This window comes from Pleuronectes platessa, chromosome 10 (genome assembly GCF_947347685.1).
Source record: "Pleuronectes platessa chromosome 10, fPlePla1.1, whole genome shotgun sequence".
NCBI lineage: Eukaryota > Metazoa > Chordata > Actinopteri > Pleuronectiformes > Pleuronectidae > Pleuronectes > Pleuronectes platessa.
Genome location: NC_070635.1, coordinates 22,184,734 through 22,205,815, shown reverse-complemented (window position 1 = coordinate 22,205,815; position 21,082 = coordinate 22,184,734). Strand labels below are relative to the sequence as shown.

Genomic DNA, 21,082 nt, shown 5'->3' with positions numbered 1-21,082 from the left:
CGTGCTTCTCTATGAAAACACAGCGGATTGTTTCACTGGTTGAAATCTACCACAGGAGAAAAAACCAGCAAATCTGTTAAGACTGATCGGTGCTAAATACAGAAACATGTGGGGAGTGTGACACGATCAGGGCTGCCACACTACCCAGATATTTTTCTGACAATTCAGGACAGTTATCAATAAAAATTGTCATTATTTAACAGGCCTTTTGTTGATGCATTTAACCCCATTCTAATTTCTTCCTTTTTAATAACTCAGGGTTCATTGTTAGTTTCTACATCCATCACAGCAAACTGAAAAACTTTGTTAGACCTAAATGTGGGTTGTTTCACAAATTAGTTGAATACTTAATTGAAATGTAAAATAAATATATTTCCAGTTCTTTTCCAAGACAGGAAAAGGTCTGAGTGGGAACCCCAGCAATGATATTCTGACTTAGTTTCAGAAGTGCAGACTTCAAATTACCTTGATCCAACAGTCAACTCTTCAGCATATTGTATTCGGTCTTCGGGTAATGGCACTTAATTGGTTTTATCAGTCTCTCTAGGGACAAAAGTCATCACACCGCTTTGTTCACACTTAATTTGAAAGGGGTTTAAATTGGTGGAATGGGCACAATGATAAAAATCTGTCATTATAGCAGCTGTTAAATCAGTAGTACATATTATTTTAGGACTTTTGGTTTGCCAAGCTCAATTTGAATTATCAGTGCTTTTTAACTCAACCACACCATGCCCTGAAAAACAGGAATACAAAGTAAACAGGACACTTTCAAATACAAATATACTGTACACGCTGTCAGGATGAGTATTTCAGGGTTTATGGCAAAGCTCAAAATGTCATGTACGACATTATTATTCACAAGATACTCTGAATCCTGAGCTCACAAAATACACCAAACAACATTAAGAGGAAAGCAGTTTAATTAAATATAAACACGGTTACAAAGTTTTGGCTAAAGCACAAAAATATGTGCCAGTCGATTTCTATGAAAATAGAGCCAATGTTTGTATATTAACAGCTTTGATAAGGATGATGAGCATAACACTTAAAAATAGTCATGGGGTTCCTGTTGAAAAGTTATTGGAAATCTTCAATCTCCTCGTCCATCTCCTGATAAAATTAAAAGACAAGAAAAGAACAACTGGTTAATGTCATAAATAATACATTTAATTAAGAACTGAATAAAACTGCCAATATTCCATGTTTAGGTTACATTCAGTTATCCTTCTCTTAGACAACAGTGCAAGAATAAAATATGGAAATCTCAAATATCCAAGGTTTTCTTCAAAGCAGACATGTGAGTTGTTCAAGGACCCAACTATTGTTCTCACAAGCTTGACTTCCTGAGTGCCACACTTCAGATTATTGGTTGGTACCTGTGCTTTTCCTCCTGCAACAAGTCTTAGTATCTACAGTAAACAAAGTGTAGCTCAGTTCAGCTCATCAGTGCAGTCCAGTACCAACCTGTATTAGTGCTGTTTTGTTGAAGTCTCGTCTGTGTCTGTAAATGCTCTGGCAGAGCAGAGCGTAGAGTTTCTCCAGCTTGTAAACCTCGAAGCTGTCAGTCTTGGTCACTACTCTCTCCAACAGCTCCTGAACCAAGGAGGAAGACAGTTAGCAGAGTCATGACATGCAATAGACATTTCAGCTGGAAAACTTGATAAAGCCATTTTGAGACATGAAATGTCAAAGGCAAATGTCTAGATCCAATTCTCCTGACATTTTTTTCTGGAGCTCGCCTTACATATGAAGAATATAGGAGGGTTGGGGGCCCAGGTAGAGCATACAGGAGGCAGGACATGGCGTACAAATTCCGCCTACAGATCACTTGTTTTTTTTGTTTACAGCGCTTCAAAACCGGCATCAACTCTTCAAACCAAATGCTCTTGAATCTGGTTATCCTTTCAAGTTGAAATCTTTTACATGTTGTGCACCTCTTTTTCACTGAGATATTTAGTTTCGCATCAGTTTTAATGTCAGAAACGTCATAACACCCCCACTCGCTATGAAGTTACTGGAAATGTTCCTCACATGGGCACACACATTTTTCTGGACAGAGATTGTCTGGAACAACTGACTTGGACATGTGTGTTCTCATACTCAGAATGAATTAATGTCCAATCGACAGTGCATGTCTGAAAGCAGCTAATGTGAGACAATAGCATATAAAGGATTGCAAACGAAGGGCCTTGACTTCAGTCACTAGTCTATTGGTGGCTTCTATAGGAGAGATGGATGGGTAACTATGATGCGAGCAAACACCAACAGTATCCCACACCTTTAATTTGTCTCTGTCCACCACAAGTAGTGGAACTTCCTTGTCTAGGATCTGCATAGCTTTGTCCACGTCGATCATCTGCTGCTGCAGCACAGAGCTTTTTACAGACCGAGTCCTTCGCCTCATGCTCCGCTCTGAGACACAAAACACAAGGACACCAAATATTTACAACATTGTTAGTGATGGCTATCGGTTCACATATTCACTTAAACCTCAAAGTTGGAAAAAATTATATAAGTGGACTTTGTCATCTCTAGAAACATTGCACAAGTGATTTTCTTTAGCTTAACATTTAATGGGTTGTCTCTCACATTTTCTCTGCACTTTAAAATCAAGAGCTGAACTCAGTGGTAATAGCCAACCTGTGTTTGTGTCCTCCTCTCCTCTGACAGCTGCAGAGGCATCTGTGGTTGAGGTTTCCGTTCCTTCCACCTCCATTGGCTCAGCATGACTGTTCAGTGCAATCTCCTCTGCAGTCGCTACCTTGTTACTCTCATCCCCCTTTTGTATGGTTTGACATTTCTCAGTCTCAGTTTCCTTTAGCTTTTGGTCTTGAGGTTCACCTCTCTCTGCTGTGATGGACTGTTCGTGATGATCTCCTCTCTCTGTCTCAGTGAGGCTGCTCTTAGTATTTGCTGAAAGTGTTTTGCTGTTCCCATTCCCTTCTTCTGTCAATGCTTTGTAATTTTCTTCTAATTCTCCTGGTTCATCTGCGACAGCTTGGTCCACCTCTTCTTTTTCATCACCCGTGTAGTAGTCATTTTCAGCAGCTCCATTCCTCCCGTCTTTTTCCTCCTTCTCCTGGCTTCCCTGTTCCATCATAGGCTCTGGGCTACCTTCCTGACCTTCTGCAGGCCCTGATTGTTTATCCACTTCTCCTTCAGTCACCTCTGCCCCGGTATCCTTCTCAGCCTCCTCCTCATCGTCTTCATCCACCTCATCCTCATCAGACCCTAACTGTATGTCATCTCTGGACAGGTGAAGAGAGGAAGCAGACTTCCTCTTTACATATACGCCAGAGGCCCAGCGACTCTTTCTTCTTTTCTTCCTCTGGACTGGAGGTACAAAAAACAGATTTATTTATATAGCTCTTTCGTGTATATATTTTTTTGTGTTGTTATCTATGTAGTTGTTACCTGTGTTTTTAGGAGTTGTGAAAGCAGAGGAAGTTGTATAGGGGGTAACAGCAGCTATGGCTCCAGTCGGATCTCTTTGTGGGGTTGTGTCTGTGAACTTTGCCTCAGCAGGAGAATTTGGCTGTTTGGGAAGGACGTGGTAAAAGGAGGGGGCAAACCGGGTGGTAGTTGTGCTACCTGTGGAAGTCAAAAAACAAAGAACGGTAGTTTTCACCTTCGCTCTGAAACGGTTCTGTCCATCTAATAAAGCTGGAGGTCTGATCTAAGTCGATGCAACTGTGCATTCTTAAATAAATACTTCATTGTTCTTTAAAGGGAAAAATGCTGAAAGAAGTATGAAAGCAGCATTAAATTAAAAGCATAAACGTTGTGTAAGATATTCCATAAGGTTAAAAAGTCAGTCCAACAGTAACAAAAATTATCTACACTGGTTATTGTTATTAAGAGAACACAAAATGTCCCAGTTTAAAAAAAGGCAACCCTCAGGCTAATCATGAGATGTTTGTTTTCTTAAAACACACACGCACGCACGCACGCACGCACACAAACACACACAAACAAACAAACAAAATTGACCTCTTGTGCTGCGTGATGCTTTGATTTCCTCACAAATCTTCTCAAAATCTTCATCCAGTTCATCTCTAATGATGGCATGGATAGTATCCTTCAGGGCACACGCTCTGTGGCGGATCTGACGGCCTGGATGCCAAACACACACACAAAGGTTGAGTTTAATGTTTCTTTCATAATCCAAGGCTAGATTTGACAAAACAGAATTGAACAGTTACATAATGTAATCACTTGATTAAAATTGTAGCACCTCATATCTCTGCATCAGTTTGATATATAAAAAGTATATGTATGTATTGTATAGTGTTTGTACCTGAGGGGTCCCTGTCAGGGTTGTATTCCAGTGCATTCTGCCAGATAAGATCTACATCCTGCACAAACTCCTTCACTGCCCCATACCGATGGAGATCGATCTTAGAGAGAACTGTTGAGAGGTCCATAGGCTTCTTGATCACCTCAGCGTAATCAGGAACCTGAAACAAAAGATTACGTGTATATAATCATAATAGTTATGAGCAACAAGTAGCAGTTACTCATTGAGCTGCTTACACGCCATGAATTTTCTTAAGATGCACCACCCCAAAAAAAAAAAAAAAAAAAAAAAAAAAAAAAATCAAGGAATCAAACACTTTATAGAAACTTTTTGAACTCACACATAACACTAGCCTGGATGCCAGACGAACTTAGCCCCGCCCACAACATTTTGGTCGGGCAGTTCGGTCTGGAGTCGCTCCATTGGGAAAAAATGATGGGGCGTGTTTCAACTGACCAGGAAGTAAAATTCCTCTTCGCTCAATTGGATAGACCTACAACCAATCAGAGCAACGTAGTATGTGACGTATGCTAAGCAACGCATTGTGAGTTATTTACTAACGCCGGGTTCACACCGGACGCTTCAGCGCAGCGCCAAGCCTTAAATAACAGCTGGCTCCCATCCACTCCCATGTTAAAACTTTGTGCCGGTCACACCGGAGGCTGAAGCACCGCGAGGCAGCCTTGGCGCAGCGTGGTGCTTCAGCCTCCGGTGTGACTAGCACAAAGCCGTGCAGCGATCTACTGGATCAACGGGTGATATTATTAGCGCTGCCCGGCGGTTCAGCGTCGCTTCAGTGTCCGTTGTGAACAGCCAAGCGCCGGGGCGATAGAGATTAGGGCGGTGCTTTGGCGTCGCCTCAACGTTCTGTGTTCCTCTTTCAAAATGAATGCGCTGTCGATGTCTTCTAAAACAGACTCAATGGCAGCATCTACACATCTCAGCTCGCCAGCGGCAGGCATGTTTGTTGAAAACGAATTCAACCCGAGGGCACTTTGATGACATGGTTGATTACGTTACCGTTGATCATCTGTCAATCATCGTATAAAGCCCGCCCTGACAATCTGATTGGCCCGGTCCGGCCATAATTTTTTCCCAATGGAGCGACTCCAGACCGAACTGCCCGACCAAATCTGTTGTGGGCGGGGCTAAATTCGTCTGGCATCCAGGCTAACATAACACATAAACCACAACTTCTATGTAAGTGACCTTCATACTGTATCAGGCATTATTAGAGAGGTCATTAGAAAGATAACGAAATAGAATAAAATAGCTACCTCCTCTAAATCCACAGGCTTTGTAAAAGTCTTAAAACGTTTATCCTGGGACAGTCGGTTGGTGACATCACGGAGGAAGAGGCGGAGCTCCCTGAGGGTGTCTTCCTCTTGTTCCTCCAATTTTTGAATCTCCTCTTCAGTTAGCTGACGTGGAGGAGGAGGAGGGGCGACAGGAAGCACCTCCAAAGCACGGAGCACTGAGGAGAGAAGAGGGTTAAAACACAAAAATCTTAAATCTCACACACGTCATGCACCCTGAAAAAAGTCATGGTTTTTAAATCAATATTTCATCAACACATAACACTATGCCCTGAATCTTTTGGGCCCAGTGACCCTCTCTCTCTTGCTATATACTTTATGTCCATTCTATTCCCTAGAGTTTTCACACTTATATTTGTTCCCAGAAACTGACCAAAATTTTTAATGAGTAATACCATTACACAAAATGCCAGAAAAAAAAAAAAAAGACTTACGGTACATTTCTATTGTAGAATTCAACTAATGGGTTTTCCTTAAAATTGTATTAAGTACATTTATCTCAACCAAGGAGGTTATGTTTTCTGTATGTTGTTGCTATAACGCAGAATTATGCAAAAACTACTAACCAGAAGTTATGACACCTTTTAACTGTGAGGTATGGGTCATGGACGAAGCTATTAACTTTTGCAGTTTTTTATCCACTTACTTTGCACAGTCTGAGACTGCAGTTCAATTTGAAAGATATTCAGATTCAGACTTTCCATGACAATAATAAGCAATAAAAGCATTGTTAAAAGACAAGTGAAGCCTCGTTCCGATCTAATGTCGCGTTCCATTACATCTTGGCGCTCGGCAATCGGAATGAGGTCACACCCAAATAATCCGAGTTAATAGCCTTCCAGTTGCACAGGAACAATGTTGACGTTAGCCAGTCAGCCATTGTTAGCAAAACCATTTCATAACGCATTATTTGGCATTTTACGCATACCAACACTAGTTCACAGACAGCAATTTGGACACTAAAATGAATATGTGCTAATAAACAGTAAAAACGGCAACTTCCATTTGTGTTGAACAAACAGATACTGTAAAGTTATTCAATAGGTTAATTCCTGTACACTGCAATGTCACAAAAGCCACTTCACACATTAAGTGTTGTTCAGACTAAAACTTCTTAATTATTTATCTTATTGTTTTGTTTTTGTTTACATATTTGTAAATTTCTTACAAATGTATGCATTGATCCTGATGGGAAAACAGGCCTGAGGAATGATATTTATGTTTGTTCTTAACACATATGAACCTTGAGTTTAGAAAAGTCAAGGTACTGCACAAAGCAAACTTAGATTTGTGCTTTGTTATCAAACTTCTTTATTTCTCACCAGCCTTCTTTTTTGAGGCAGGGGCCTTGGCAGCCTGGTTAAGAATCAGGTCCTCAAAGAAGTTTCTTCTTTCTCTGCTGGTGGGGACCTGGACCTGGAAAACCTCTCCGTACTCCACCCGAAACAACTCCTGTACCTGAGGCAAGAAGAGTGAGACACAATGAAGATATTCTTATAGAGGAATGTATGTAAATCCTTTTTAAATTCAAGAAAATCAGATGCATTGATATGTTATTTTCGAAGCTAGTCAACATTGTATTGCTCATCTTTCGATACCTCCATACTGAGCTGGTCGTATCGCTGGTTGCAGGTGGCCATCAGCAGAATAGGAGAGAAAGCAGGGATCGAGCTAAGTAGGCTCAGGAATGTGGCTTTTAAGGCAGGACCCACTGTTTCCCACCACTGTCCGATGTGAGGGATGTACAGGATACTGGGAGAGGTCCTCTTGGCTTCAAGAAAAATCTGTCAAAGAAAGAACAGTGGCCGGAACAAAATATGTGGATCAGTATGAAAAGGATGATGAACGCTAAACGGATAAATCAACTGTATGATGAGGAGAGGAAGACAGGAAATTGTTCAATGACATTCAACCGTATAAAGATGGATGACATGACAGCTCTCAAAAAGAGTGGCTGAAGTATAGATCATAAACCCCACCTTCTTCATGTGAGTGGATAGGACATGGACCAAATTGCAAAGTCAAAGTACTAATGTATGTTCAAGTGCTAGTTTTTCCATTATTTTGGTTTTAAACTACAAACAACGATCACTACTGCGCAGACCCTGGCTCCATATGATGTCAAGATGAAAGCACTCATATCCAGGATATTTTGTCTTCATTTCTGGATAATGGGAGGTAGTGGAAACACATCATCTATCTTTTTATACAGTCCATGGGTAAAGCTAAGGTGGAAACAAGCAGTCAGTCAGTTTGAGCAACCATTTTGATCATTAATAATGGTTTAAGTAATTTCAAGAAGAAACATAATTAAAATCAAAAGGTGAGGATTTTCTTTGCAATTTCAACACATCACTTAGGGCTTTGGTAACGTGGGAGATGGGGCCATGGACTACAGTCTCCATGGCAGCCATTTTGGCCAGTGAGGTCCACTTTAAAGAACAAACTGAATTTGACAAGGCTGCAGGACCTCTAGTCTGCATCAGTGATGTAATAATGAGTATATATATTATACGTCAATATAAATAAAGCTGATCCAACACAAAGACATCCCACGAATTCTTATGTTACTTATTATCTAAATGAATATCTCATTTACCTGAGCACAGGTCTCCTCTGGTGCTGCTGCACTGGCTATAAACAGCACGGCTATGTCCAGGGTGTACACTGGGAATTTCTCCAGAGCATGCAGGACAGCAGGACCCAGGTAAGAGCTCTGACCTGAGCCTGGTCTGCCCTCCAGCAGCAGCCTGGGACGGTAGGATGTCGGCTGGCTGAGCACACTCCTGCACAACCAGGGAGGACAGTGACAGATAGGTGAAGTGGTCGGGATGTTTAGATTAATTTCATCATTAAATTTTTTTTTCAAGAGCTAATGCAGACTACATCTACACTGTAAGCTTTAGTGTTCAATCTGGATTTTTTTCGAGTGATTCATTTAGCTGTTCACATTATCCTTTAAAATGTGGCCAATATCAGACTCCATGTGAACTGGTCATGCTCCTAATATGACCGGCATGCAGAGAACAACAAGATGCAACACGCAGCACGCTGTGTACGGTAAGTTTACAAGGACAAGAAGGTAACTAACATAGAGGGCACAGATGTGCTTATTATGATTATTGTGTTTTTGTGCAGTGGAAGCAGGGGAATGAGCAGATGAACAGGAGAATAACAAAGAGATGGACTGAAAGTGTAATTATGGCTTTTTGTGGAGTAACTGCTGCTACTTCTGCACAGAGGTGTGTGTGATCCAGGAGTGGGGGGATTGTGACGTGAATGGCTTCAATTAAACAGATTTCATCCAAATCTAGTCCTTCAATTGTAAAGGGCTACTTTCAACTACATCTGTCGGTACCTCTCCACAAGGCCCACCCGCCCATTGGCATGCGTATTATCTTGAGGAATGTCAATCTAGTGATGTAAGAGATGTATTGAATTCTCTTTCAGTTTCAGAATGAGGTTGCATTTAAAAAATATCTGAACTGTATCTGATTTAGGCCCAAGAACGAAAGTGGACCAAATCTAATTGGAAAAGATCAAATTCCATTTGATTTGTGCCATTAACACTGTCATTAAACAACCTGATCAGGATTACCTGGGCCAACTGTGTAAACGTAGTCTTAGTTGCATAAATGATCTTCAAAAACAGTTGGTTTACTGGGACAATATATGCCCTACAGCACAAAGTGAAGAATACAAGTACAAAACAAGACTTCATGCTACAGTTTTCACAAAAGGATTATCATCACAGAGTTTCACACTACCTGCTGAGGTTGAGGAGTCCCTTCACAGCAGGCGTTTTGCGTGGAGTGCCAGGGGTGTGCAAGGTGAAGCAGACGTCCTCATCGTCACTGAACATCAGGTCATCCTCAGACACACCACAGGCCACATCTGGAAATGCACAAGCACAAACACACTCTGCAGCAGTTAATCCAAATGGCTGACCGATGCTGCAATAGAAGTTGGCAAATGAACAGTCAATCTAGTCATTATCTGCAATTCCCTATGGACACCGGAAATTATTTTGTTAAATTAAATTAAAGAATGCAGGACCATGTACTGCTGAGAGCCAGAATAAATGAATCCAAAGCAGAGCAAGAGAAGAAAATGCAGAACTGTACCTTGTTCTCTCTTCCTCTTTAAGCCCACATCAGCATGCGGGAACACTCTTCTAACAATGAGGAGAATGTTCTGTAGGGGGGCGTTCAGCAGAGGAAGGATGGCAGGAATCAAGGATTTGGCTGGTGATACCACTGCCCTAAAAAAAAAAAAAAAATAGACAAGAAAATAAATTAAACCAATATGCATCATATTCACTTAACATCCATCAGCAGGACCTAGGCCTCAGGGCTGACAGAATACGTTTTATTCTAACCAATAATATACACTACCTCTGGGCAGCTGGCACCATCTTAGACATGGCGGACATAAAGTCTATGTTTGTGATGGCAATGGAGTTGACATCAAGAACAAGTTTCTGTGACGAGGAGTAGATTTGTGGGTAGCAACGCCGCAGCGCACACAGGGCAGCCTCTGAACACACTGCCTTAATGTCTGCTCCACAGTAACCTGCCAATACAGACAAACAGGTTGTTAATGGACACTAAAACTATCAGAGAATATAATCTGTACAAAGCTTTGTGCAAGTTTATCCTATAGAAGTTCATTGATGGAGTTGAAGGATGTTGAGATATGGGCTTTGCGTAACTCTAGGCTTTTGGGAGCTGCTATGCAAACATACCAACGCATTTATCTCCCAATTCCTCCAGAAAATTGTCAGAGGGCAGCGGGGTCCACTGTCTGGTGTGGATCTTCAGAATGTCCTTTCTAGCCTGCCATTGAAAATACAATCTCATGAACATTTACAATCCAGATATTAATACTGTACAACCTGAAGAACATTTACTCCCTTGCACTCAGAGCTACTGCTAAGTACATAACACACAGCTCTCAAATAAGACAAGATAAAACAAGAAAACAGATGTCCCGGAAGTGGCCGCAGGAGATTGTTGTTTACATGATCATATTCAAATCGATCTAAAATAAAAACCATCATAGTAAACATTCATTATTTTTACAGCAGTATGTCATGGCCTTTGTTTTCTACCTTAATGTGGTGGCACCAGTAAGTGGCAAGAGGAGCAGAGAAAAACCTCAAACTTTTACAGTAAGAAAGGAATACCAATGTAGGCACTGGCGGACCAATTTGAATCATTAAAGTGCATCTCGAGTTTCTCACCTCTCTGTCAGGCAGGCCGAAGAGGAACTCTCTGTCAAAGCGTCCTGGTCTTCTCAGAGCTGGGTCGATGGAGTCCAGTCTGTTTGTGGCTCCTATCACAACAATCTCGCCTCTGGCATCTAATCCATCCATAAGAGCCAGGAGGGTCGACACGATGGAGCTACAGAGAAAAGACTAACATTATCAACTGATCTTCTGAGGTGATAAGGTTTGTGATGTTGAGAGTCATTACAACAGCAGCATTGTCATCTTCCAGAAAAACATCACAGAATCTCTGAAAAAGTACCGAACTACCACACTCTAAATTCAAACTGTTGTAGCCATTTTCTTTTCGATACATACAAAATCTCCTTGAAGAAATTATAATTGAAACAAGCTGCTTTAATTAATGTTCAAGGACTCAAAACGATTTCCTTTGTTAAAACTTATTTCTGCTCCGCCACCGATCAGTCATGTGTGTTACATACATGCATCTGTATGTAGCTGTGTATCACTTCTTTGTGTTCAGTTCTGAGTGAGGTGCATTATATTGCTGATGCTGGCTCGTAGTAGTTTCAAATTGCCTGTGAACAACTTTACTCATCACACATGAACAGGATGTAGTAAAGAGCACAGCTGACCTGTGGATCTGATCCTGACGGCTGGACCTGACTGGAGCCAAACCATCAATCTCATCAAAGAAGATGATGGAGGGACGCATTTGGTATGCCTACAAACAATTAATTAGGAAACAATCATCAGTCAAAGACAAACATACATTTGTTTATTCTAATTTAAAAGCCAACTTTTTTTTACACTAAATGTTTTCCGATTCTTTGTTGATAGTTTTCTCTTTTACTAACCACAGAACAACAAACGGCCTCTTAGAAAGTGTTTTTAATGTTGTACCTTGAAGATGAGTGGTTTACCTGGTCGAACAGCAGGCGTAGCTGTCTCTCAGATTCTCCCACCCACTTACTGAGGCAGTCAGCTCCTTTTCTCATGAAGAACGACACCTTTTTATCCCCCTGACTGCACTCGTTGGCCAGCGCTCTGGCTACAAGGGTTTTCCCTGTGCCGGGGGGACCATAAAATAAACAGCCCCTAAACACAAAGGAAGACATGACAAACACCAAGAATGGGTCTAGCATTAAAACTGAAGCCTGAGGCAGCAGCATGCTGAGGACAGCACATGTACATACAGTATACGCTGTATTTTAAATACTGTATATACAAGCAACCATGTCACTTTCAAACATTCAAACAAGCATTGTTTACCTGGGTGGCTGTATCTTGAACCTCTCAAAGACTTCTGGGTAGAGGAGAGGGAAGACCACCATCTCCTTCAGTGACGAGATGTGTCTACTCAAGCCCCCAATGCTGCCAAAGCCAACCTGAGCCACAAACACTGTTATTTTAATAAACTTAGTGTAATCTTACAGTCTACAGTGTTTTTGAATGTGAATTATCTCTGTTTCTGGTTCAAATTACAGTACCTCTTCAAATATATAATTAGGGTAGACTAATGCTTGGATTAATAATGTGTATGTTTATGTTTTTTCTTTCAGGCTGCTTTGACCATATATTATTTGTCTCCATCTTTACATCCATCTTACTGTCTTGTCTATGCACATGGGGTCCACATCAGCAAGGCTGGCTCCAATCTTCATCCTGTCCTTCTGGATTCCCAGCAGGTCTTCCTTGACAAGGTTCATTGGTAAACATCTAAATAGAAAACAAAGGAAATATCAATATTACTTAACTTATAAATCACTGACATCATTATCTGTAAATATTACTGTGGGAAGTTATTATTACTTGACAGGATGATGGGCTGTGACAACATGTAAAACAATAATTTTTGAGCTTGTCTTGTCTTATCCCTGTTACACTTTATGAACTGAATGAAACATAAATGGTCTCAATTTAGTAAGCTTGTTTTTGTGCTGTGTGATAGCTGCTGCTGCTGCTCTCACCTGTTGACTGGCCGGCTCCTGCCCCTACTCTTTCGTCTCTGGAACTTCTCATCATCTGAAGATGAGGACGTAGAGTCGCTACTGTGGATGGCATGTCTCCTTCTGCAAGGGCAAAAACAAAGGGATACAACAATGGCAGCAGTACTGCATGTCACTCTCTGCAGCAACAACAACTGTTGAGTAACAACTAAAATGAACAACACTGTTACCAGTCACCAATCAGACAGTATTCATATACACAAACACACTGTGGATAGAATAGCGATAATACATGGATTTAGAAAAGATTGTTCAAAGCAGAATTATCTGATTATGATCTGCAGTAACAGAAAGGTGAATCATCAAGTTCAAATGACACAATCACCATGCATGACCCTGACCAACACACCACAAGAACAACATACAACAATTACACAATTAACTTTAAAGGCCAGGTGACAAATTAATTACACAAAATGTTTTAATATGTACATATGCTAAGGCTGGCAAATAGAAATTCAGTGAATATTTCTTTGTTTTAAGAATACTTAAAAAGTATAATTTGGATAATTTGATTCTCTGTCTCAGTATTTCAAGTGTCTTCCCACCCAAATGTGCCACAACTACACACGGCCATAGTGCATGGATAGACAACATCCCAAAGAAGAACTACAGAATAAGCACTGACAAAGTCAAGTAGTGAGGGTCTTACCTCTCAGAACTACTCCTGAGGTTCGGAGGAATCATAAATAAAAGGAGGAAAACAGAGGAATTTCTGAATGGATTTTATACTTGAGGTACTAACCCATCACTGTAGGTGTGAAATACTAACCGAATCTCTTAGGTGGATAATATGATGTAATAGCGATCGCATTGGTGAACAAGAGACTTATTCAGAGGCTCTATCTTACAGTAAAGGCTTTGATGAAGCTGAGAAAGGAACATAAAAACATATCTGATCCATGGTTATTACAAACGTTTGTTCTCAGGGGACTCAGTCATAAACTAGTATTTGTAATATAAATACATTTCTGAATAATGTTGGTTGTGAGTTTTTTTTTGGCTACAGTGTGGAGGAAGAAAAACCTGAATATGAGTACATGGTGAAACTGTACCCGCTACCCCCTCTTTAAGCAGCATCACAACCTCAAAACACACTGGTGATTCAAAATGAAGAGAGCTATTATTTTTGTCAACGGGGGGCTTTAAACAACTGCTTAATCTTTAACAATTTGTAATATATACAAACATATTTACATTATCAACTGTGGAAAAATGTTCATCTTAAAAGTAACTAAGGCTGTGAAATAAAAATATATATGGCATATAAAGGTTTGTCAAACCAGTGCAACCAATGAACTGAGCTGTCATACTAACCGGTTGGTTCTTCTTCTGTTGTAGGGGCTCCTGGGGGCCGTGGAAGAGAATCTGAACCTGCATCTGGAAGGGGACGAGTGGTCTTTGTAGTACATGCTGCGCTTCCTGGGCTCTTTGGGTTCTGACAAAAAAAGGGAAACAAATGTCATTTAATTATGTCAAATGTTGAAGCCCAACTGAAAATTCCGATAAATTGGAGATTTTCTGTGCAGTGTAAACAAATGAAAACTTTACCAGCACATGATAATAGCCCAAGAAAATGTAAACCCCATCCTTTAACATTCAAATAAGTACCATCCTGTGGTGCCTGGTAGCGAACCGCAGTCTTTCGCTGTCTGAAGTCGTAGCGCCTCTGGTTATCTTCTTCCTCATCCTCGCCATCTTCGTCGTCATCATCTTCTTCCTCCTCCTCATCATCAACTTCTCCATCTTGCTCCCCCTCTTTATCATGATCCTCCTCGTCCACTCCTGTGAATTAGAAAAATAATCATAAACTACTGCTGCCGTCTGAATAATCTTCCCCTCAAACTTTAAGGTACTTTTTAAAAAACATTTTCACATCAACAGAATAAATACATACACCGGTGGATTGGATGCGGGGTAAGGCCCGAAGTTCACGTCGGCATTAAGTATTGTGGTCGGCCAGTGGTGGAGACAAAAATGATCTGCCATACGCATGTGCATGACTTCAGATTAGGGGTGCAACGATTAATCGACGTAGTCGACAAATCGCTGACAAAAATAGTCGCCGCTGAATTTAATCGTCGATGATTCGTTGATTACGTCATAGCGCGTGTTTTTTGTACTGTGCAGTTGAACTAAATGTCGATTTACCAGAGGTGCTGATGGAAGTAGCTGAGGAGTGAGACATCTCGCTCCCTTCCTATCTCTGAAAGTCGCGCATGTGCAATAGCGACAAAACATGAACCAATGGCGAGGTCCGTTGCAACATCATCACGCACCAGAAAGTCAAAAGTATGGGAGAACTTCACCCTCAACATAGCCCGAAAAAAAAAGTAACGTAGACGATGCAGACTCGCTTCGGTAAGATAGCCTGTTAGCTAGCTTTCTATATAAACGTTTATACCTGTGCGCAGGATTCTAGAATCCATTACAAAAATATGGTTACATTTTTTTTAACAAGTTTAAAAGCCTTATGTTATCCTATTGCCTGACAAACGTCTTTTTTTAAATCACAATTACTCAGTCCGAAGAAGACTGTAGTTTTGTTTGTTGACTAGTTTTGTTTGTTGATGTTTTTATTAACAGAAAAAATGGATACATGATTTTTAATTTTTTTTTTTTTAATCGGCACATTGCCGTTTCTTAGTTCACAGGAAAAAGGGACACTTGAATTATAAAACAATTATATTAGCACTTTGCACATTTTTGCCTGTTTTATATGGACAAAAACTTGATTTTTCTTTGTCTTGTATCAGTAGTACCCTTATATGCAGCAAAGTTTATTAAAAGACATTTTTGAATGAAGTATCGATCTTTAGGTCTTTATTTTCAGTCATCACATGCCGCGAACAACCTCAAGCTAAATTTAAAAGCTGTTGGCTAAATAAAAGCAATTGAGAATTTGTGTGATTCATAATCCGATTAGTCGATTAATCGTTTCAATAATCGATAGATTAATTGACTATCAGAATAGTCGTTAGTTGCAGCCCTACTTCAGATCATCATCTCCTGCTGTGTGACGCTGGCACTTCACACTACTTTCTCTGTGAGCCCAAAACAGTATTCTCCTCAGCAGCATTTACTACTACTACATTTACAACACTGGGCACTGACTGCTGGTGTTGTGCAGAGTTCTGCCTGCCAACAAATAAATGCATGCACCTCGCAGGAGCACGCATAGCTACAACTAGATTACATTACAACTAGCCATGTAATGCATGTCCAGCTATTTCATCATCATAGACTTGACCTTTATACAGTCGGGTCAAATGTCTAAAAGAAGCAATTCTGTTTATCGATCTCTAGAAATAAAGCTCCATTGTGAAAGCATTATTTGGCAGGTGTGCATATGATTGATTGCTGGGATTTGCATCCTCTTCTTTTCTCAGACTAAATGAGTGTTTGATGTATGAAATTATCAATAAGTCAAAACAACCCAATATATAAGTTGATAAAAGAAACGACTTGAAATACCTGGTGAACAGTCTGCTGGACACCAGAAAACAGGTGTTTATCTCCAGCCAGTTCTTGGCCAGTAGTTTTAGTGACGTCAAGTTCAGTCGCCTAAGGCAGTTCCTCATCTGGCTGAAATGTTACTGCAGGGCCAGAGACCTATGCAGACAATTTCACTGCTCTCCACAACAGAACTGACCTTTTTCAACATGAACGCCTCCACCCAAACCACAGGGGAACTAGTCTTCTATCCAATGACTGTTGAGTGCTATGTTGTGTCTAATTGGTTCGTGGATTTGTGATGCATTTGTTGTATGATTTAATGCATTATATTACACCTTTATCTGTTTCTATATATATGAATGTATTTTGTTTTAATGTTTGCTTTAATGTGAAGCACATTGATTTTCTTCGAATGAAATGTGCTTTATAAATAAAATTGCCATTGCCAATGGATAACCCATACAACTGGACTCAGACCTGTATGCTTCTATTCCCCAGCTATGGACCTGAAGTGGTTACTAAACCTATAACAGCTCACCTTGGTTCTCCTCCTCAGGGTCTTTACTCTCCACATTCGTCCTTAGAGACATTCGCATCTGGCCCCGAGTGTAAACGCCAAGCTGCACAGAGGAAAAGATTATTAAATCACTGCTTAAAGTTTTTTTCTTTGTCAAAATGAAAATGCCAAAAATAAACATATTTCCAGATTTTTACCTCATCTTTAGTGTCTCTATCTCTGCTCTTCAGTCTCCGTCTCATCTTCTTCATGTCGTCCATCTTCTGGAGGACAGCTTCTGCAGTGCTGAGGTTAATCATAGAAAAAGCTCATTAAATTGTACCAAAGTATATCAAGAAACTAAGTCATTAGATAACGTTGCAATCACAATAATCAAGCAAATTCAACCATAAAACTAGGGCTGCAAAGCAGCACTGAACGGGCCCGAGCACATGCATTTTGAAGCGTTGCATGCGTTTTGCCCTAAGGATAAAAGCTTCACTTCTTGCGTCCGTCACGTGACAGCAATTCTTGCCTGCTAATTGCTCATACGGTCAATGCCATCAATTACACAACACACTGTGAAAATGTTATGTAAACTGAATGATAGTTGTAAAACAAAGCTTATTTCCAGTTGCTAGTAGTTGGCACCATCAGTATTATGACATACAGACTAATAGATCTGTTCAAGTAGGGGCTCTGCTGTGTAACTCTCTGCTAAACCTGCCAGTTTATGCAGATTGTCTCATTTGTTATTTGGGTTGGGTTTATTTTGTTCTTTATGTTCAAGTATATGTAGTGTTATTTAAGTTAGTAATTGTTGTCTTTTTAAATGTAGCGTCTCCCCTCGCATAAGTGCCTGTAGCTTAAAGGAGTGGACCGTTTTAATAAACACACCATATCCCTCGCTTCCGTGCTGAGGCAAATATAAAACACCTGCCGTACAGCTGCGTCACAAGGATGCGTCCTCGCCGAGTGGAACGAGGTTAGGAAGCTGGTTTTATTCACTTTGCTACAGGTAGCGCGGAATGGGAGTCGCCATGTCATGACTGGCAGGCTTCCTGTTGCGTTTTTCAAAATGCACCTCAGACTCTTTTGTTTGTATGGTCATGATACACCTGTGTATTGATTTTTGTGAAGATCGGTCAATGTGAACGCATTCCAGGGGCCTTGGGGGCACCTTTGAGCCATTTTGCCACGCCCATTTAAAATTACTCTAGAATACGGAAATGTTCACCACTTTCTAACTTTCTGCAAATTTTGGTAACAATTTGAGCATGTTAAAGCCCTCAAAAAGCCAATTAATATGCCTGAAAAATAATCAAAATAATCATACAATTTCAATAGGGCCTCCTACCGTCTCCTACTGTTCGGGGCTCGGGCAGTAAATATAACTTGCTTCATATTTCATTTGGAAAAGCTGCTGTGAAATCCAGCTTTGAAAAATTTATGAATTTGATGAAATAGATTTTTTCTGAACTCACTTGGTGATGAGGCGATCGTAGAGCACTGACTGGTTGCGGGAATCCAGTTTGTATCTGGTAATTCGGGAGCTACGTCGCACTGAGCGATCCTCCTCCTCTTCCTCCTCCACTTCCCTGCTCTGTAGGTTAAAGCGGCTCCTCTTGGGAGTGGACGACCCTTCCACCTCATCTGGAACATCTTATGGACCAACAAAAGCACCAACCTGTTAGTATCGTGTACACTGCTGAACACTAACTTCTTAATAATCCAAATGCTCTGAAGATGAACACTGTAGAGACCCGCACCTGCTTTCTGCTTACCGCTGGATGCGTTTCCTTCTCTCTGAAGCCTGGAAGATCTTCTGAAGATGGAGAGAACAAATGAAATAATACATTTGATTGAATTCTTAAATGATCACAACTTCTTCCAAAAAGATACAATAACCAGTTATCATGGGAAAACAAACTACAGAAATATAACAAAAATATTCTTGAGATAATAATTTGTGATCTCAAGATAATGGCATGAAAGATACAATTGAGACTACAGCTATTCAGCTTGTACAAATTGATATTCTTGGCTCTGTACATCCGTACTGGCCAAGAGTCATTTTGGTGCAACCACTTTTCCACATGTAAAAAACCTAAACCACAGACAGAGGGAAGTTGGCTATGTAGTGACACTAATAATCAAATGGTGGGCAAGGTGAGAGACACTGTATTACCTGGTGCTATCCTTTTCTTCAGTCACAGGAGAGCTGGTCGTTGAATCCATCTCAGCATAGGAGACCTCTTGCTTCATTCTCCGTCCTCTGGTCCTTGGAGAGAGATGGACACCACTTCCCTCATCCTGCCTCATATCACTTTGTCCCTGGAACAGTCACATTGCAGGATTATCACAGGACATATGAACGTAGTGTCTGTTTTCAGAACCAAAGTTAATCATGGAGCAGCATAATAAGTATAAGCAGGTGTATCAGACACACTTCTACAAATAAGTTGCAACTATGACCCTTTAATTACCAGAGCAGGCTGAAGCAAACTGTGTGTTTAACAATTACACAGCCGTAAGAGGTGTAACAGAGTCCATATAAAGTTGGAAAATCTAATATTACAATTATACAAAATAAGTGTAAAGTGTTATATTTTGACACGTATAGGCCTCCATAGTCAATATGAGGAACATTTGAAGCTTTCTGTATCTCTCCATCCAATTTTAGGGGACCCCTCGTTATAAGGGTGTGTCCTGCTTCATCTCTGCCCTTAGTTGCTCTTATACACTATGGGAGACATACGTGCAATTTTTGTCTTATAAATCTACATAATTTAGCCTTGCTGTTATTACATTTATAAGTGTACTTTCTAGTTTAAAGTTATTGTGTCGTATGCGAAACCTATTTCTGTCGTTTCACTAGTATTGGGGCCCCACACAGTTGAAGGGATGATTCTGTTATATGGCTCTTTTGGTAAGAATAAAAGGAGATCACCTCCAAAAGACATTTAAAACATACATATCAAACATTCACTGTATATGTGGGTGATCCATAAATTGTGCATTTGTTCCTCTATATATGATAAACAAATAATAAACTTTTCATATGACTGCCACTGCTTGGTGGCAGTGAATGTCCCATGACCAGATACAGGCAAACAGGACAATATCAGTGTTAGTCAGTCACTGAACCACAAATTCTTCAGATGTAAAGTTTACTTTGTGACAAGCAACATCTAAAAACTTAGAACAGATCAATATCAAGCATGTATTGACTAAATAAAGCCTTTAAGAGCTTGTTTAAAAAAGTATTGGATACATAATGCACATCTGGATAGATTATTATTTCCAATGATGAAGTAAAAGAAGAATTTGTCTTTGCTTAATGAATGACTGAAATGAAGGGGGCAATTAAAGAATGTATTTCTTTTCAGTCTCTGACCAATAACATCAGCACCTTACTGAACACTCAGGACAACTGGGATACTAACTAGACAGTCTGTTAACATTTAGTGCTGCTGTGTGCAAAGACACATATCATTGGACATAACATTCAATTTAAGATAATTTGAACTTAAGAGATTTAAATGGTCGATAAGTATAAACCGACAAATGTCCGGCAGACATGGGACCTTCTGTAAACTGTCATACAACAGGTGCCCGGTCTGATCGGGTCAGTAGAGCCAGTGACAAGCTGTCAGTATAGCTAGCAAAGCTAGCTTAGCAAAGTTAGGTGGATAATTGATCCAGCTCACACATGGTGCTCTGGTTATCTGAGCGGATGTCTGGCTGAGTATCCTCACATTCACTGTGTTGTCGTCGTGGCCGGTGAAGCCTTCATCCAGAGCCCGGGAGGAGCGGGTCACCCGGGCGGACTTTGAGTGCGACGCGGGAATCAGCGACAGAAAGTCGCCGCTTGTATCCAACTCCATCGACCTCCTCTTCGGAGTTGTCGCCGGCTCAGCACCGACGCCGCCGCCGCTGCTGCTGCGTAGTATCACCATCTTGCCCGCAACCCGATCATATACCAGCACAAACCACGGAGAGTCCGCCGCTGCTCAGCCTGACAATGTGCAGCGCTTACTGGACCTTCCACATAGCACAGTGACCACCAGCTGGCACACACATACACACACACACACATTGGCTCCTCACTAAACCCTTGATTTCTGGCGCCACAAACGTCATCGGAAGTTATGAGGTAAGCGGCCAAAGCTGCCGCCGGGAAAAATAGATCCCTTAGAAAAATCGTAAATTAACTCAAATAGTGTATTTTATCTTCATCTCATCGATGATGGAACACATATTTGATACCGCTTATTT

At 40.7% G+C, this 21,082-nt stretch overlaps 1 protein-coding gene and 1 non-coding gene across 4 annotated transcripts; both read right to left on the bottom strand.

The window, feature by feature from the left end:
* Positions 1-905: 905 nt before the first annotated feature.
* Positions 906-20,947, bottom strand: LOC128449817 (ATPase family AAA domain-containing protein 2). 3 transcript variants are annotated; one of them, XM_053433130.1, is made up of 30 exons: positions 20,563-20,947; positions 18,993-19,138; positions 18,589-18,629; positions 18,289-18,466; positions 17,023-17,110; positions 16,847-16,928; positions 14,464-14,637; positions 14,170-14,290; positions 13,505-13,519; positions 12,814-12,915; positions 12,454-12,562; positions 12,116-12,231; positions 11,767-11,941; positions 11,479-11,567; positions 10,859-11,018; positions 10,361-10,451; positions 10,011-10,188; positions 9,741-9,877; positions 9,384-9,510; positions 8,216-8,402; positions 7,215-7,400; positions 6,939-7,074; positions 5,578-5,774; positions 4,301-4,460; positions 3,994-4,116; positions 3,418-3,594; positions 2,644-3,336; positions 2,282-2,415; positions 1,468-1,596; positions 906-1,113 (listed from the first exon to the last, which is right to left on the bottom strand). In XM_053433130.1, exons 1-30 carry the CDS (start codon positions 20,761-20,763, stop codon positions 1,081-1,083), a joined length of 4,485 nt encoding a protein of 1,494 aa, XP_053289105.1. In that variant the 5' UTR covers positions 20,764-20,947; the 3' UTR covers positions 906-1,080. The 3 variants fall into 3 exon arrangements, with proteins under 3 accessions (XP_053289105.1, XP_053289103.1, XP_053289104.1); XM_053433128.1 differs by having other exon boundaries at positions 18,574-18,629; positions 20,563-20,946; XM_053433129.1 differs by lacking the exon at positions 13,505-13,519 and having other exon boundaries at positions 18,574-18,629; positions 20,563-20,946.
* LOC128450211 (small nucleolar RNA SNORA5) lies at positions 7,947-8,082 on the bottom strand. The gene has a single exon (XR_008339976.1). It is a non-coding gene; the product is annotated as a small nucleolar RNA SNORA5 (small nucleolar RNA).
* Positions 20,948-21,082: the final 135 nt, after the last annotated feature.